We start from the raw sequence: 18,229 nt of genomic DNA, 5'->3' as shown, positions 1-18,229 counted from the left end.
CCAACCCCCCCTGGGCACTGTGCTGCTGGGCAGGGTGCTGGGGGTGCCCTGCTGGAGCAGGGCTTGGGCTGGGGGAGCTCCAGAGCTCCCTTCTGATCCCCACTGTGCAAGGATTCCTTCTCTGAAGGACATTGAGGCTGGGTTAGAACTCTCCCAGTGTTCCTCTTGGAGGGCTTTGGGGTTTGCTGAATTTCCTGGTCCCTTGGGGAGAGGTTTCTGAGCCTCACCTGCAGTGCCTGCTGCCCCAGATTTGGGAAGAACTCCTTCTGAAGGCCCCTGCAGAAGCCAAGTGGAGCTGCTGCTGGCAGCCTGCTGCAGCCCAGCCTTCCAGGAAGGTGCCAGCAAAGCTTGCTGCTGGCTTGCTTTGATCTGGGACAGGTCCTGGCTGTCCCTCTGTGCTGTCTGTGTGGGTGCAGTGAGGAGGCTCAGAGCTGGGCCTTGCATCATTGGAGTCTCTCTGGGGGAGGGGCAGTCCCTAACCTGCAGGACTGGCTCTGGCATCACACTGAGGGCAGCAATCACTTCCTCCTGCCCTAGCTGAGAAGCCCCTTGGGAAGCTGAAGGAGGGCAAAGGCTCCTGCTGCTCTGCCTGCTGGGAGCTCCTGCTCACACCTGCCTTCTCAAGGGAGAAACAACCTTCTGGGGCTCTGCTCTGGGCTGGGGCAGGCTCTGTTTGAGAGCTCTTGAGTCACAGCATGGCAGGGGCTGGAAGGGAGCTCTGGAGAGCATCCAGTCCAGCCCCCTGCCAGAGCAGGATTCCCCAGGGCAGGGCACACAGAACACACCCAGGTGGGCCTTGGAAGTCTCCATCTTCTTCACTGGGAGCTCTGGAGCTCTCCCAGCCCAAGCCCTGCTCCAGCAGGGCACCCCCAGCACCCTGCCCAGCAGCACAGTGCCCAGGGGGGGTTGGAAGCTCTCCACACCAGCAGACTCCACAACCTCTCTGGGCAGCCTGCTCCAGGCCTCCAGCAGCCTCACACCAGAGAAGTTTCTCCTCCTGTTGAGGTGGAACCTCCTGGGCTCCAGTTTGTGTCCACTGCTCCTTGTGCTGGCCCTGGGCACCACCAAACAGAGCCTGGCCCCAGCCTCTTGCCCCCCAACCCCTCCCATATTGATAGACATTGAGCAGATCCCTCTCAGCCTTCTCCTCTCCAGGCCCCAGGGCTCTCAGCCTCTCTTCACAGCAGACTTGTTCCAGTCCCTTCATCATCCTCATAGCCTCCCTTGGGCTCTCTCCAGCAGTTCCCTGTCCCTTTTGAACCAGGGAGCCCAGAGCTGGACCCAGCATTCCAGCTGTGGTCTCCCCAGGGCAGAGTAGAGAGGGGCAGGAGAACCTCCCCTGCCTGAGAGGTTGGACTGGATGATCTCTGAGGTCTTTTCCAACCTGGTTCATTCCATTCCATTCCATTCCATTCCATTCCATTCCATTCCATTCCATTCCATTCCATTCCATTCCATTCTACTCCATTCCATTCCATTCCATTCCATTCCATTCCATTCCATTCCATTCCATTCTACTCCATTCCATTCCATTCCATTCCATTCCATTCCATTCCATTCCATTCCATTCCATTCTACTCCATTCCATTCCATTCCATTCCATTCCATTCCATTCCATTCCATTCCATTCCATTTCACTCCATTCCATTCTATTCTTCTCCATTCCATTCCATTCTATTCTACTCCATTCCATTCCATTCCATTCCATTCCATTCCACTCTATTCCATTCCATTCTATTCCACTCCATTTCATTCCATTCTATTCTACTCTATTCCATTCTATTCCATTCCATTCTATTCCATTCCATCCCATCCCATCCCATTCCATTCCACTCTATTCCATTCCATTCCATTCTATTCTACTCCATTCCATTCCATCCCATCCCATCCCATTCCATTCCACTCCATTCCATTCCATTCTATTCTACTCCATTCCATTCCATCCCATCCCATCCCATTCCATTCCACTCTATTCCATTCCATTCTATTCTACTTCATTCCATTCCACTCCATTCTATTCCATTCCATTCCATTCTATTCCATTCTATTCTATTCCATTCCATCCCATCCCATCCCATCCTGCTGGCCACACTTCACTTGATGCACCCCAGGACCCCATTGCTGCCCCCTGGAGAACTTTGCTGCCCACCAGCACTCCAAGGGAGTGTCTTTCTCCCTGGAGCAGTTGTCTCCTTTCCTCTGACCCCAAGCCAGGGACCTGCTGTGCTGGCAGCAGTCAGTCTTTCTGCAGCCTCCTTCCCTGGGGCTGTTGAAAGCAGCTCTCCAGGGAGAGGAATCTGTTTCATGGGGAGCCCCAGAGCAGCATGGAACACAGATACCCCTCCTGGCTCTGCCTTTCCCCTCTGCCTTCCATGCCTCTGCTGGCCTGCTGCCTCCTCCCCCCTCCTGCTGCTGCTGTGCTCTTCCTCATGCAGATGTGGCCCTTCCCCAGGTGGAGCCATGGAGGGGTAGGGGTTGGAAGGGATCTCTGCAGCCTGTTTGCCCTCTCCAGAGCAGGGCTCATTCTGCTGTCCCTTTGCTGGCAGGGGAAAGGTGGTGTGGTGCCAGCAGGGAGCACAGCACAGCATCAGAGAGTGCCAGGCTGGGAGGGACCCCAAGGCTCATCTGATCCAACCAGGGAGTCATAGAATGGGTTGGCTTGGGAGGGGTCTCCAAGGCTCATCCAGCCCACCCCCCCTGCACTCAGCAGGGACATCCTCCAAGCAGCTTGCTCAGGGCCTTGGTGAGCCTGACCTTGATTGTCCCCAGGGCTGGAGCCTCAGCCACCTCCCTGAGCAACCTGCTGCAGGGTTCCAGCAGCCTCCTGGGGCAGAACTTGTTCCTCACAGCCAATCTCAGTCTCCTCTGCTCTCATTGCCTCTCATCCTGTCCCTGCAGGCCTTTGGGAACAGTCCCTCTGCAGCCTTCCTGTAGCTCCTTTCAGCTACTGGAAGGCTGCTCTGAGGTCTCCCTGGAGCCTTCTCCAGGCTGAGCATCCCCAGCCTGGCCCCTGCAGGTTTGGGATCTCATGAGCAGGAGTACAGAACCAAAGTAGAATCCTGGCATGGTGGAAGCTGGGAGGGACCTCTGGAGCTCATCCAGCCCAAGCCCTCTGCCAGAGCAGGAGCCCCCAGGGCAGGGCACCCAGGGACACAGCCAGGGGGGGCTTGGTGGTCTCCAGGGAAGGAGGCTGCAGCACCTCTCTGGGCAGGCTGCTCCAAAGAGCTGTGTGGTGCTGGAAGAGAGCTGCTTGTAGCCTTGCAGGGCTTCTCCTGTCCCCACTGACACCAGGGGTGACTGTGGGCTGAAGCTGGAGCTCAGCTGAGCTTGCTGTGGGGCTCCTCAGCTCATCCTGATGCAGGGTGCTGTGGAGGAGGTCAGAGCTTCCTGGAGTACATCCTGTGCCTTCCCCTGGGACAGTGGCTGGCTCTCTGGGGGCTTCCTTTCACCAACTGGCAGAAGGCAAGAAAGGTTTGGAATTCCCTTGGAGCCTTGCCCAGGAGTGTGAATCCCAGCCCTGCAGAGGGGAGGGGAGGGGCTGGCAGCCCAGGGCTTTGCAGGGCTCCCTCTGCCAGCTCAGCTCCCAGCTCCAGAGGCAGAGGCTCAGCCGGTGGCAGTGTGAGGAGGAGCCCAAAGCAGGGCTGGAATCAGCTGAGAGGCTGAGAACAGCCCAGGATGTGCTGCCCAGCCCTCAGGGGCTGGAGCTGGAGCCTGCAGCCTTCCCTTCCCTTCTGAGCCCTTCCACCTTTTCAGCAGGTTTTAAGGGCAGTGAGAAGTGATTTGTTTCCTTTAGCTCCAGCAGGTCAAGGGAGGTTCTCCTCCCCCTCTCCAGGCCTCACCTGGAGTCCTGCCTCCAGCTCTGGGCTCCCCAGCTCAGGAAGGACAAAGAACTGCTGGGGAGAGTCCAGCACAGGGACACTGAGCTGCTGAGGGCACTGCAGCAGCTCTGAGCAGAGGCTGAGGGAGCTGGGGCTGGGCAGCCTGCAGCAGAGGAGGCTGAGGAAGGCCTTGTGAATGCTTACAAACATCTAAGGGGTGGCAGGAGGCTGGGGCCAGACTCTTGGAGCACACTGTGATGGATTAGGAACTGGCTGGAGGCTGAGCCCAGAGAGTGGTGGTGAATGGTGCCACAGCCAGCTGGCAGCCAGGCACCAGTGGTGTGCCCCAGGGAGCAGTGCTGGGCCCTGTGCTCTTTAACGATCTGGATGAGGGCATTGAGTCCATCAGCAGTGAGCTTGCAGATGACAGCAAGCTGGGGACAGGAGTTGATCTGCTGGAGGGTAGAGAGGCTCTGCAGAGGGATCTTGCCAGGCTGGACAGATGGGCAGAGGCCAACAGGATGGCATTCAACAAGTCCAAGTGCCAGGAGCTGCACTTTGGCCACAACAACCCCATGCAGAGCTACAGGCTGGGGTCAGAGTGGCTGAGAGCAGCCAGGCAGAGAGGGACCTGGGGGTGCTGGTGGGCAGCAGCTGAACAGGAGCCTGCAGTGTGCCCAGGGGGCCAAGAAGGCCAAGGGCATCCTGGCCTGCAGCAGGAAGAGTGTGGCCAGCAGGAGCAGGGAAGTCCTTGTGCCCTGTGCTCAGCTCTGCTCAGGCCACCCCTTGAGTCCTGTGTCCAGCTCTGGGCTCCTCAGGTCAAGAAGGACATTGAGAGACTTGAAGGTGTCCAGAGAAGGGCAACAAAGCTGGGGAGGGGTCTGGGGCACAGCCCTGTGAGGAGAGGCTGAGGGAGCTGGGGTTGCTTAGCCTGGAGAAGAGGAGGCTCAGGGGAGACCTTCTTGCTCTCTGCAACTCCCTGCAGGGAGGTTGGAGCCAGGTGGGGGTTGGGCTCTGCTGCCAGGCAGCCAGCAGCAGAACAAGAGGACACAGTCTGAAGCTGTGCCAGGGGAGGTTCAGGCTGGAGGTGAGGAGAAAGTTCTTCCCAGTCCCAGGCCACTGGGATGTGCTGCCCAGGGAGGTGGTGGAGTCCCCATCCCTGGAGGTATCCAGGAGGAGACTGGATGGGGTGCTTGGTGCCATGGGTTAGTTGATTAGGTGGTGTTGGATGATAGGTTGGAGGTGATGATCTGGAAGGTCTCTTCCAACCTGGTTAATTCTATTCTATTCTATTCTATTCTATTCTATTCTATTCTGTTCTGTTCTGTTCTGTTCTGTTCTGTTCCATTCTCAGTGCTCCTCAGTGCCCAGGGACAGGACAGGAGGCACTGAGCCCAAACCTGACCATAGGAAGTTCCATCTAAAGATGAGGAGGAACTTCTGCCCTGGGAGGGTGGCAGAGCCCTGGAGCAGGCTGCCCAGAGGCTGCCCAGAGTCTCCTTCCCTGCAGACTTTCAAGCCCCCCCTGGCTGTGTCCCTGGGTGCCCTGCCCTGGCTGCTCCTGCCCTGGCAGGGGGTTGGCCTGGATGCCCTCCAGAGGTCCCTTCCAGCCCCAGCCAGTCTGAGCCTCTGCAGGCAGAGCAGTTGGCAGCTGAAGCAGAGGGAGCAGCCCAGGCTTGCTTCCCAGGCATCATCACTGCCTTGCTTCAGGCTGACTCTTGGTCCACAGGCAGCTGGGCTGACACCAACCAAGCTGCCAGGCAGAGTGATTCCTTTGCCCCCATGGCCCCGGGGCCAGGCAGAGCTGGGGAGGCAGCTGCTGGGCTGGGCTGGGGCTGGTTTGCTGGGGCTGGGACTGGGACTGGGTTGGGGCTGGGACTGGGACTGGGATTGGGACTGGTTTGCTGGGGCTGGGACTGGGTTGGGGCTGGGACTGGGATTGGGACTGGGATTGGGACTGGTTTGCTGGGGCTGGGACTGGGTTGGGGCTGGTTTGCTGGGGCTGGGACTGGGTTGGGGCTGGTTTGCTGGGGCTGGGACTGGGTTGGGGCTGGTTTGCTGGGGCTGGGACTGGGTTGGGGCTGGTTTGCTGGGGCTGGGACTGGGTTGGGGCTGGTTTGCTGGGGCTGGGACTGGGTTGGGGCTGGTTTGCTGGGGCTGGGACTGGGTTGGGGCTGGTTTGCTGGGGCTGGGACTGGGTTGGGGCTGGTTTGCTGGGACTGGGACTGGGTTGGGGCTGGTTTGCTGGGGCTGGGACTGGGTTGGGGCTGGTTTGCTGGGACTGGGACTGGGTTGGGGCTGGTTTGCTGGGGCTGGGACTGGGTTGGGGCTGGTTTGCTGGGGCTGGGGCTGGGTTGGGGCTGGGACTGGGTTGGGGCTGGTTTGCTGGGGCTGGGGCTGGTTTGCTGTGTTAGGGCTGGGTTGGGGCTGGTTTGCTGGGGCTGGTTTGCTGTGTTGGGGCTGGGTTGGGGCTGGTTTGCTGGGGCTGGGGCTGGGTTGGGGCTGGGACTGGTTTGGGGCTGGTTTGCTGGGGCTGGGGCTGGGTTGGGGCTGGGTTCCTGGGGCTGGGGTTGTGTTGGGGCTGGTTTGCTGTGTTGGGACTGGGTTGGGGCTGGTTTGCTGGGTTGGGGCTGGTTTGCTGGGTTGGGGCTGGTTTGCTGGGTTGGGGCTGGGTTGGGGCTGGTTTGCTGTGTTGGGACTGGGTTGGGGCTGGGTTGCTGTGTTGGGGCTGGTTTGCTGGGTTGGGGCTGGTTTGCTGGGTTGGGGCTGGTTTGCTGGGGCTGGGTTCCTGGGGCTGGGACTGGTTTGCTGGGGCTGGGTTGCTGTGTTGGTGCTGGTTTCCTCGGGCTGGGACTGGTTTGCTGTGTTGGGGCTGGTTTGGGGCTGGTTTGCTGGGGCTGCTGTGCCCAGGCAGGAGCTTGCCATGGGGTTTGTGGCAGCACCTCCCTGCCAGGGAATCCTGCCCTGCTTTGGCAGGGAGTGAATGTCAGTGTGGGACTGAGCTGTGCTTGGCTGTGAGGTGATCTCAGGTGGGGGAATCCCTGACAGCTACAGCGATCAGAGTCTGCAGAGTTCCTTTGGCTTGTTGGTGCTGCCTGGAATGGGAAGGCAGAGGAGCAGCCCTGGCCCCAGGCTCTGCCGATGGCTCTCAGGCTGCCAGCAGCCTCTGTGCACTGCTGGCACCTAGTGGCTGCTGCGGCTCTGTGACCCCAGGGGGAAGGCAGTGCTGAGCTGGGGGTGGGCACAGGAAAGCAATCTGGGCTGCTCAGCTTCCTCACCAGCTGCAACTGGGGCTGCAGGGCCTGGGCCACAGCTCAGGAGGCTCAGTGGGACCAGAAGTGTGAGGTGGGCAGCAGTGGTGACTGCCCCTGTGCTGGGGCCCAGGGTTTCCAGGGCCTCTCTGGCTGATGCAGCAGTGAGCCAGGAGCACCCTGCACAGCTACAGCATCACAGAACTGCCTGGGCTGGGAGGGACCTCAAGGCTCAGCCAGCTCCAACCCCTGCCATGGCCAGGGACACCTCACACCACAGCAGGTTGCTCACAGCCACCTCCAGCCTGGCTGGAAGGTCTCCTTCTGTCAAGTCTCTGAGGCCCTCCTCAAGCTTGCAATAGAAGAGGGCATCAACTCCACCAGCTGGGGCAACTTCCACAGGTGGAAGGAGCTCTCCTGCCCAGGGCTCTGCAAGAGGCTCTGCAGGTTGTTGGCTGCAGGCCCCAGAGCTGCCAAGCCGCTCCCTGCAGCTCTCAGGAGCTCAGGGCTGTGCTGAGCTTCACTTGAGGATGTCAGCTCCTGGCTGTGTGCATGGGGCTGAACTCCTCAGCCCAGAGCTGGGCTGAAGGGGCTCCAGGAGAGCTGGGGGGGGACTTGGGACAAGGGCTGGGAGTGCCAGGCCCAGGGCCAATGGCTTTGAGCTGGGAGAGAAGAGACTGAGAGGGGAGAGGAGGAAGAAATCCTTTGCAGTGAGGCTGGGGAGACTCTGGCCCAGGCTGCCCAGGGAGGCTGTGGCTGCCTCCTGCCTGGAGGTGTTCAGGACCAGGCTGGATGAGGCCCTGAGCAAGCTGTGCTGGTGGGAGGGGTCCCTGCCCATGGCAGGGGCTGGAGCTGGGGGATCTGCAGGGTCCCTCCCAGGCCAAGCCCTGCTGTGACTCTCTCAACACAAAGTGCTGGCTGGGGGTGGGCAGAGCTGCTTTGGGCTCCAGCTCTGAGGACCTGCTCAGGGTTTGCTCAGCTGCTTCTTGTTTCCCTTCCAGGAATTGACTACAAGACCACTACTATCTTGCTGGATGGCAGGAGGGTCAAGCTGGAGCTCTGGTGAGTGGGGGGGGCAGGCACTGGCTGTCAGAGCAGGAGTGCTGAGTGCTGGTGGGAGGCTGTGCTGGGCTGTGGAGAGCACAGAGCATCCCCAGGCATGCAGTGGGGCTTGCTGGCTGATCCTGCAGTGAGGGCCTGGGGCACAGCAGCCACCTCAACATGGGGAGGGACTCCTTTCACCTCAGGGAGCTGGAGGCCTGGGGCAGGCTGCCCAGAGAGGTGCTGGGGTCTCCCTCCCTCTCTGGAGACATTCAGAACCCAGCTGGATGTGTGCCTGGCTGAGCTGCTCCAGGTGAAGCAGCCCTGCCAGTGGGGCTGGGCTGGGTGAGCTCCAGAGGCCCCTTCCAAGCCCCAGCACCCTGAGACTGGGACACCAGATCCCTGTCTGCTGCTGGGGGAGCACCAACAGCACTGCAATGGGGCCATGGGCTGGGCTGTGTTGGAAGGGACTACTGAATTCATCCAGTCCAAGCTTCCTGAGTGGCTTCTGGGGAAGCAGCTTTGCTGTAGTGGAGTTTTTCAGCTGTGGGAAATCATGAGTGGCTTGGGGTGGACCTTTCCAGCTCATCCAGGGCAAGCCCTGCAGCCAGCAGGGCCAGCTGCAGCCACAGCAGGCTGCTCCCAGCCCCAACCAACCTGCCCTGCACTGCTGCCAGCCATGGGGCAGCTCCACCTCTCTGGGCAGCCTGGCACAGGCTCTCCCCACCCTCAGCACCAAACATTTCTCCTTCTCTCCACTCTCAGCCTCCCTCTTGCACTTCAAACCATCCCCCCTTGGCCTGGCCCAACAGGCCCTGCTCAGCACTCTGTCCCCAGCTCTCTTCTGGCCTCTTGAAGCTCTGCAAGGCCCCCAGGAGGTCTCCTGGGAGCCTTCTCCTCTGCAGGCTGCACAACCCCAACTCTCTCAGGCTGTGCTCACAGCAGAGCAGCTCCAGCCCTCTGCTCCTCCTCCTGGCCCTGCTCTGGACACCTTCCAGCCCCTCCAGAGCCTTCCTGGCACAGAGGCTCCAGAGCTGGCCCCAGAGCTGCAGCTGTGGTCTCAGCAGAGTGGAGCAGAGGGGCAGAATCCCCTCCCTGGCCCTGCTGGCCACACTTCTCTTGCTGCAGCCCAGGCTCTGCTTGGCTCTCTGGGCTGCCAGTGCTCCCTGCTGGCTCCTGCTGAGCTTCTCCTCCCCCAGCACCCCCAAGGCCTTTCCTTCAGGGCTGCTCTCCAGCCAGTCCCTGCCCAGCCTCTAGCAGTGCCTGGGATTGCCCTGCCCCAGCTGCAGGACCTTGCCCTTGGTCTTGTTGAACCTCCTGAGGTTGTCCTGGGCCCAGCTCTGCAGCCTGCCCAGGTCCCTCTGGATGGATCCTTCCCTCCAGCCTGCCCAGGTCCCTCTGGATGGATCCTTCCCTCCAGCCTGCCCAGGTCCCTCTGGATGGATCCTTCCCTCCAGCCTGCCCAGGTCCCTCTGGATGGATCCTTCCCTCCAGTTGTCAGCAGTACCACACAGCTTGGTGTCATCAGCAGACCTGCTGAGGGTGCCTCAGGGCCATGTCCCTGTCACCAGCAAAGATGATCTCTGAGGTCTCTTCCATCCTAGGCCATTCTGTGATTCTCCAGAGCTCTCCAGAGCTCTGACTTAGAAGTGGACTGTGGGGAACCAGAGAGAAAATATGTTGCCCGGGGGAGTCAGATGAGATCCATCCTGAGCCATCACAAAGCTGAGTGGCTTTGGCTTGCACCATCTTCATGGGAAGCACAATGCCAGGGAGGACCTCTGGGCTCTGTTTGGAACCAGCAGTGGTGACCTAGGCTTCCCCAAAGCACCCTGAAGGGCAGTTTGGGTCCCACAATCATTTTAAAGGCCTTCCAGGACCTGCCCTGTATTTGGAGGAGCCCTTTGGAGCTGCAGCAGGAGATGTGCAGCAGGGGATGAGCAGCAGGGGATGTGCAGCAGGGGATGCGCAGCAGGGGATGTGCAGCAGGGGATGTGCAGCAGGGGATGAGCAGCAGGGGATGCGCAGCAGGGGATGGGCAGCAGGGGATGTGCAGCAGGGGATGTGCAGCAGGGGATGAGCAGCAGGGGATGTGCAGCAGGGGATGCGCAGCAGGGGATGCGCAGCAGGGGATGTGCAGCAGGGGATGTGCAGCAGGGGATGTGCAGCAGGGGATGCGCAGCAGGGGATGGGCAGCAGGGGATGTGCAGCAGGGGATGTGCAGCAGGGGATGAGCAGCAGGGGATGAGCAGCAGGAGATGAGCAGCAGGAGATGCGCAGCAGGGGATGGGCAGCAGAGGATGAGCAGCAGAGGATGAGCAGCAGGGGATGAGCAGCAGGAGATGAGCAGCAGGGGATGTGCAGCAGGGGATGTGCAGCAGGGGATGTGCAGCAGGGGATGAGCAGCAGGAGATGTGCAGCAGGAGATGAGCAGCAGGGGATGTGCAGCAGGAGATGAGCAGCAGGGGATGTGCAGCAGGGGATGGGCAGCAGGGGATGTGCAGCAGGGGATGGGCAGCAGGGGATGGGCAGCAGGGGATGTGCAGCAGGGGATGAGGAGCAGGGGATGTGCAGCAGGGGATGAGCAGCAGGGGATGTGCAGCAGGGGATGTGCAGCAGGGGATGAGCAGCAGGGGATGTGCAGCAGGGGATGAGCAGCAGGGGATGAGCAGCAGGGGATGTGCAGCAGGGGATGTGCAGCAGGGGATGTGCAGCAGGGGATGAGCAGCAGGGGATGACCAGCAGGGGATGCGCAGCAGGGGATGAGCAGCAGGGGATGTGCAGCAGGGGATGAGCAGCAGGGGATGTGCAGCAGGGGATGAGCAGCAGGGGATGAGCAGCAGGGGATGCGCAGCAGGGGATGAGCAGCAGGGGATGTGCAGCAGGGGATGTGCAGCAGGGGATGCGCAGCAGGGGATGCGCAGCAGGGGATGAGCAGCAGGGGATGTGCAGCAGGGGATGTGCAGCAGGGGATGCGCAGCAGGGGATGAGCAGCAGGGGATGTGCAGCAGGGGATGCGCAGCAGGGGATGAGCAGCAGGGGATGTGCAGCAGGGGATGTGCAGCAGGGGATGTGCAGCAGGGGATGTGCAGCAGGGGATGTGCAGCAGGGGATGAGCGGCAGGGGATGTGCGGCAGGGGATGTGCAGCAGGGGGTGTGCAGCAGGGGATGTGCAGCAGGGGATGTGCAGCAGGGGATGTGCAGCAGGGGATGTGCAGCAGGGGATGAGCAGCAGGGGATGAGCAGCAGGGGATGTGCAGCAGGGGATGTGCAGCAGGGGATGAGCAGCAGGGGATGAGCGGCAGGGGATGAGCGGCAGGGGATGTGCGGCAGGGGATGTGCAGCAGGGGATGTGCAGCAGGGGGTGTGCAGCAGGGGATGTGCAGCAGGGGATGTGCAGCAGGGGATGAGCAGCAGGGGATGTGCAGCAGGGGATGAGCAGCAGGGGATGTGCAGCAGGGGATGTGCAGCAGGGGATGTGCAGCAGGGGATGAGCAGCAGGGGATGTGCAGCAGGGGATGTGCAGCAGGGGATGCGCAGCAGGGGATGCGCAGCAGGGGATGAGCAGCAGGGGATGTGCAGCAGGGGATGAGCAGCAGGGGATGAGCAGCAGGGGATGAGCAGCAGGGGATGAGCAGCAGGGGATGTGCAGCAGGGGATGAGCAGCAGGGGATGTGCAGCAGGGGATGAGCAGCAGGGGATGAGCAGCAGGGGATGTGCAGCAGGGGATGAGCGGCAGGGGATGAGCAGCAGGGGATGTGCAGCAGGGGATGAGCGGCAGGGGATGTGCGGCAGGGGGTGTGCAGCAGGGGATGAGCAGCAGGGGATGTGCAGCAGGGGATGAGCAGCAGGGGATGTGCGGCAGGGGATGTGCAGCAGGGGATGTGCAGCAGGGGATGAGCGGCAGGGGATGTGCGGCAGGGGATGTGCAGCAGGGGGTGTGCAGCAGGGGATGTGCAGCAGGGGATGAGCAGCAGGGGATGAGCAGCAGGGGATGAGCGGCAGGGGATGTGCAGCAGGGGATGTGCAGCAGGGGATGTGCAGCAGGGGATGAGCAGCAGGGGATGAGCAGCAGGGGATGTGCAGCAGGGGATGTGCAGCAGGGGATGTGCAGCAGGGGATGAGCAGCAGGGGATGAGCAGCAGGGGATGTGCGGCAGGGGATGTGCAGCAGGGGATGAGCAGCAGGGGATGAGCGGCAGGGGATGAGCGGCAGGGGATGTGCGGCAGGGGATGTGCAGCAGGGGATGTGCAGCAGGGGGTGTGCAGCAGGGGATGTGCAGCAGGGGATGTGCAGCAGGGGATGAGCAGCAGGGGATGTGCAGCAGGGGATGAGCAGCAGGGGATGTGCAGCAGGGGATGTGCAGCAGGGGATGTGCAGCAGGGGATGAGCAGCAGGGGATGTGCAGCAGGGGATGTGCAGCAGGGGATGCGCAGCAGGGGATGCGCAGCAGGGGATGAGCAGCAGGGGATGTGCAGCAGGGGATGAGCAGCAGGGGATGAGCAGCAGGGGATGAGCAGCAGGGGATGTGCAGCAGGGGATGAGCGGCAGGGGATGTGCGGCAGGGGGTGTGCAGCAGGGGATGAGCAGCAGGGGATGTGCAGCAGGGGATGAGCAGCAGGGGATGTGCGGCAGGGGATGTGCAGCAGGGGATGTGCAGCAGGGGATGAGCGGCAGGGGATGTGCGGCAGGGGATGTGCAGCAGGGGGTGTGCAGCAGGGGATGTGCAGCAGGGGATGAGCAGCAGGGGATGAGCAGCAGGGGATGAGCGGCAGGGGATGTGCGGCAGGGGATGTGCAGCAGGGGATGTGCAGCAGGGGGTGTGCAGCAGGGGATGTGCAGCAGGGGATGTGCAGCAGGGGATGAGCAGCAGGGGATGTGCAGCAGGGGATGTGCGGCAGGGGGTGTGCGGCAGGGGATGAGCAGCAGGGGATGTGCAGCAGGGGATGTGCAGCAGGGGATGAGCAGCAGGGGATGTGCAGCAGGGGATGAGCAGCAGGGGATGAGCAGCAGGGGATGTGCAGCAGGGGACGAGCAGCAGGGGACGAGCAGCAGGGGATGTGCAGCAGGGGATGTGCAGCAGGGGACGAGCAGCAGGGGACGAGCAGCAGGGGACGAGCAGCAGGGGACGAGCAGCAGGGGATGGGCAGCAGGGGATGTGCAGCAGGGGATGAGCAGCAGGGGATGAGCAGCAGGGGATGTGCAGCAGGGGATGTGCAGCAGGGGATGTGCGGCAGGGGGTGTGCAGCAGGGGATGAGCAGCAGGGGATGTGCAGCAGGGGATGAGCAGCAGGGGATGTGCAGCAGGGGATGAGCAGCAGGGGATGTGCGGCAGGGGATGTGCAGCAGGGCATGAGCAGCAGGGGATGAGCAGCAGGGCATGAGCAGCAGGGGATGTGCAGCAGGGGATGAGCAGCAGGGGATGTGCAGCAGGGGATGAGCAGCAGGGGATGTGCAGCAGGGGATGGGCAGCAGGGGATGAGCAGCAGGGGATGTGCAGCAGGGGATGTGCAGCAGGGGATGAGCAGCAGGGGATGTGCAGCAGGGGATGAGCAGCAGGGGATGTGCAGCAGGGGATGGGCAGCAGGGGATGAGCAGCAGGGCATGAGCAGCAGGGGATGTGCAGCAGGGGATGAGCAGTAGGGGATGTGCAGCAGGGGATGAGCAGCAGGGCATGAGCAGCAGGGGATGTGCAGCAGGGGATGAGCAGCAGGGGATGTGCAGCAGGGGATGAGCAGCAGGGGATGGGCAGCAGGGGATGGGCAGCAGGGGATGGGCAGCAGAGGGTGCACAGTAGGGGATGGGCAGCAGGGGATGTGCAGCAGGGGATGTGCAGCAGGGGATGTGCAGCAGGGGGTGTGCAGCAGGGGATGGGCAGCAGGGGATGTGCAGCAGGGGGTGTGCAGCAGGGGATGTGCAGCAGGGGATGAGCAGCAGGGGATGTGCAGCAGGGGATGGGCAGCAGGGGATGTGCAGCAGGGGATGGGCAGCAGGGGGTGCACAGTAGGGGATGGGCAGCAGGGGATGTGCAGCAGGAGATGAGCAGCAGGGGATGAGCAGCAGGAGATGTGCAGCAGGGGATGTGCAGCAGGGGATGTGCAGCAGGGGATGAGCAGCAGGGGATGCGCAGCAGGGGATGTGCAGCAGGGGATGAGCAGCAGGGGATGTGCAGCAGGGGATGAGCAGCAGGGGATGTGCAGCAGGGGATGTGCAGCAGGGGGTGTGCAGCAGGGTATTCTGTTCTCCCCATTTCTCAGCTGTGACCTTTCCTCTCTGCAGGGACACCTCAGGGCAAGGAAGATTTTGCACCATCTTCAGATCCTACTCCAGAGGCGCCCAGGTGAGTGCTGCTCTCTGTGCCCCTTGGGGCTTCTCCTTTCAGCTGTGAAAGCCTTCCAGGAAGAAGTCACCAGTGGTGTGCCCCAGGGATCAGTGCTGGGCCCTGTGCTCTTTAACATCTTCATTGATGAGCTGGATGAGGGCATTGGGTCCATCAGCAGTGAGCTTGCAGATGACACCAAGCTGGGGGCAGGAGTTGATCTGCTGGAGGGTAGAGAGGCTCTGCAGAGAGACGTGTACAGGCTGGACAGATGGGCAGAGGCCAAGGGCAGGAGATTGAACACATCCAAGTGCCAGGGGCTGCACTTTGGCCACAACAACCCCAGGCAGTGCTACAGGCTGGGGTCAGAGTGGCTGAGAGCAGCCAGGCAGAGAGGGACCTGGGGGTGCTGGTGGACAGCAGCTGAACATGAGGCAGCAGTGTGCCCAGGGGGCCAAGAAGGCCAAGGGCATCCTGGACTGCATCAGGAAGAGTGTGGCCAGCAGGAGCAGGGAAGTCCTTGTGCCCTGTGCTCAGCACTGCTCAGGCCACCCCTTGAGTCCTGTGTCCAGCTCTGGGCTCCTCAGCTCAAGAAGGACATTGAGAGACTTGAAGGTGTCCAGAGAAGGGCAACAAAGCTGGGGAGGGGTCTGGGGCACAGCCCTGTGAGGAGAGGCTGAGGGAGCTGGGGTTGCTTAGCCTGCAGAAGAGGAGGCTCAGGGGAGACCTTCTTGCTCTCTGCAACTCCCTGCAGGGAGGTTGGAGCCAGGTGGGGCTTGGGCTCTGCTCCCAGGCAGCCAGCAGCAGAACAAGAGGACACAGTCTCAAGCTGTGCCAGGGGAGGTTCAGGCTGGAGGTGAGGTGAAAGTTCTTCCCAGAGAGAGTTGTTGGCCCTTGGGATGTGCTGCCCTGGGAGGTGGTGGAGTCCCCATCCCTGGAGCTGTTCAGGAGGGGATTGGATGAGGCTCTTGGTGCCATGGTTGAGTTGATCAGATGGTGCTGGGGGATAGGTTGGACTTGATGATCTCTGAGGTCTGTTCCAACCTGGTTGATTGTATGAAGTCAAGAGCTGTGGAAAGCAGCACATCTTGCATCAGAGGGAAAGGCTCTCTGTAAGTGCCAGGAGCATCTGGGTGTCACCAGCATGGAATGAGGGGAGGGAAGGAGCTGAGGTGGGTTGAGAACTGGCTGAAGGACAGAGCTCAGAGGGGCAGGGTCCAGCTGGAGGCCTGGAGCTCATTGTGTTCCCCAGGGGTCAGCCCTGGGTTTGTTCTTCTTCACCATCTGCATCAGTGACCTGGATGGAGGCACAGAGGGGACCCTCAGCCAGTGTGCTGATGGCACAGAGCTGGAAGGTTGGCTCAGGCTGTGCTGCCATTCATCATGACCTGGGCAGGCTGAGAGCTGGGCAGAGGGAAACTCAGGAGGTTCAAGCAGGGCAGGTGTAGAGTCCTGCCCCTGGGGAGGAACAACCTCCTGCAGTAGGGCAGGTGAGGAGAGACCTGCTGGGAAGTAGTTCCATGGAGAAGGAGCTGGGAGTGCTGGGGACAGGTTCCCCAGGAGCCAGAAATGTGCCCTTGGCCAAGAAGGCCAAAGGTGATCTGGAGGGCATGAGGAAGAGTGTGGCCAGCAGGGCAAGGGAGGTTCCCCTCCTCCTCTACTCTGTCCACATCTGGAGCCCTGGGGCCAGTCCTGGGCTCCCCAGTTGCAGAGGGACAGAGAACTGCTGGAGAGAGCCCAGGGCAGGCTGCAGAGCTGCTGAGGGGCCTGGAGCAGCTCTGGGAGCAGCAAAGGCTGAGAGCCCTGGGGCTGAGAGCCTGCAGAAGAGCAGCCCCAGAGGGCAGCTGAGCAATGCTCAGCAAGAGCTAAAGGAGCTGTGGGGGCAAGAGGCTGGGGCCAGGCTCTGCTGAGTGCTGCCCAGGGCCAGCAGAAGGGCCAGCAAGGGGCAGAAAGTGTCAGGCAGGAGGTTGGAGCTGAGCAGGAGGAGAAAGTTGTTTGGGGTGAGGCTGCTGGAGGCCTGGAGCAAGCTGCCCAGAGAGGTTGTGGAGTCTGCTGGTGTGGAGAGCTTCCAACCCCCCCTGGGCACTGTGCTGCTGGGCAGGGTGCTGGGGGTGCCCTGCTGGAGCAGGGCTTGGGCTGGGGGAGCTCCAGAGCTCCCTTCCAGCCTCACTATGCTGGGGCTCTGTGAGGGAGTGCCAGACTTTCCTGGGCTGCTATGGGAAAAGCCTCCTTGGGGCTTGGCTTACTTTCTGGAGCAGGACTCAGCAGCTGAGGGTATGGAGGACAAGGCCTGGCCCTGCCTGACCCTCCCTGTCTGAGCTCTGCCTTGGGAGCTTTGTCAGGTTGGTTTGATTGTGGCTTTCCCAGGGGAGCTCTCAGCTTGTGTTGCCTTCATCAGCTCCAAAACTAGGATCCCTCCTCCTTGCATGGCTGATGCAAACTTCAAAGTGGAGCAGCTCCAGAGGCTCCTAAAGAATGCTCCAGAAAACAGCAGCCAGGGTTTGACATTTGGAGCTTCTCCTTGGGGCCCTGCTCCAGAACAGCATCTGGGTTCTGAGCCAGGAGCTGCTGTTGGCTGACAGAACCTCCTCACTGTTGTGTTGTCATCCTTGCAGTGACCCTGACAGAGCTCCTCTGGGACAGAGCTGCCCTAAGGAGATCAACTGCTGCATTTTCCCTTGTGGTGCAGCACTGCCTCCAGCTCTGGGGCCCCCAGCACAGGAAGGACCTGGAGCTTCTGGAGAGGAGCCAGAGGAGGCCACAGAGATGCTCAGAGGCTGCAGAACCTCCCCTGTGGGGCCAGGCTGGGAGAGCTGGGGCTGTGCAGCCTGCAGAAGAGAAGGCTCCAGGCAGACCTCAGAGCAGCCTCCCAGCACCTGAAGGGCTCCAGGAGAGCTGGGGAGGGACTTGGGACAAGGGCTGGGAGTGCCAGGCCCAGGGCCAATGGCTTTGAGCTGGGAGAGAGGAGACTGAGAGTGGAGAGGAGGAAGAAATCCTTTGCAGTGGGGCTGGGGAGACTCTGGCCCAGGCTGCCCAGGGAGGCTGTGGCTGCCTTCTGCCTGGAGGTGTTGAGGACCAGGCTGGATGAGGCCCTGAGCAAGCTGTGCTGGTGGGAGGTGTCTCTGCCCATGGCAGGGGCTTGGAGCTGGAGGATCCTGAAGCTCCCTTCCAACCCAACCTATGCTGTGACTCCATGAACCTCTCCCTGACAGCTTCACACTGAAAATGAGCAGAAGTTCTCCCTGGGTAGAGGCTGAGGCTCTGCAAGGAGCTTCCCAGCAGGAGCACAAGGGGAGCCTGAAGACAGGAGGGCTTGGGCAGGTTCCCTTGGAGAGCAGCAGGCCAGGTGGCCTCAGCAGGCTGGCAGCTTGGAGGGGAGAGCAGCTCTGGGCTCTGAACAGGCACTGCCAGGGAGGGCCTCACTCTTGGCCTTCCCACACAGAGCTGATTGCTCCTGCAGGGCAGTGAGGAGAGCTGGACCTTCTGAGGAGGCTGCAGAGTGTCAGAGCAGCCTGCAAACACAGAGCACACCTCCTGGGGAGGTCTGGGGAGGTCACCTTGAGTGCAATCACACAGCACTTACAGGATGGCCAAGGGCTCAGGCCCAGCCAGCATGGATTTAGGAAGGGCAGGTCCTGCCTGACCAACCTGAGCTCCTTCCATGCCCAGGTGACTGCCTGGTGGCTGTGGGGCAGGCTGTGGATGAGGTCTGCCTGGACCTCAGCAAGGCCTTTGCCACCGTCCCCCACAGCAAACTCCTGGCCAAGCTGTCAGCCCCTGGCTGGGACAGCAGCTCTCTG

The 18,229-nt window shown here is 61.5% G+C and overlaps 1 protein-coding gene across 1 annotated transcript in view; it reads left to right on the top strand.

Annotated features, from left to right (window-relative positions):
- Nucleotides 1-18,229, top strand: part of RAB40C (RAB40C, member RAS oncogene family) — a 52,526-nt gene that overhangs the window by 14,361 nt on the left and 19,936 nt on the right. Inside the window, exons 3-4 of the mRNA XM_068147267.1 lie at nucleotides 8,071-8,131; nucleotides 14,390-14,450. Coding sequence (XP_068003368.1) covers nucleotides 8,071-8,131; nucleotides 14,390-14,450 — 122 coding nt within the window. The remainder of the gene's footprint in view (nucleotides 1-8,070; nucleotides 8,132-14,389; nucleotides 14,451-18,229) is intronic.

This window comes from Melanerpes formicivorus, unplaced genomic scaffold (assembly GCF_026170545.1).
Source record: "Melanerpes formicivorus ecotype bairdi unplaced genomic scaffold, bMelFor1.0.p_v2 SCAF_14, whole genome shotgun sequence".
Taxonomy (NCBI): Eukaryota; Metazoa; Chordata; class Aves; order Piciformes; family Picidae; genus Melanerpes; species Melanerpes formicivorus.
The sequence above is the reverse complement of the archived record's forward strand: the minus strand, read 5'-3'. Positions and strand labels throughout refer to the sequence as shown.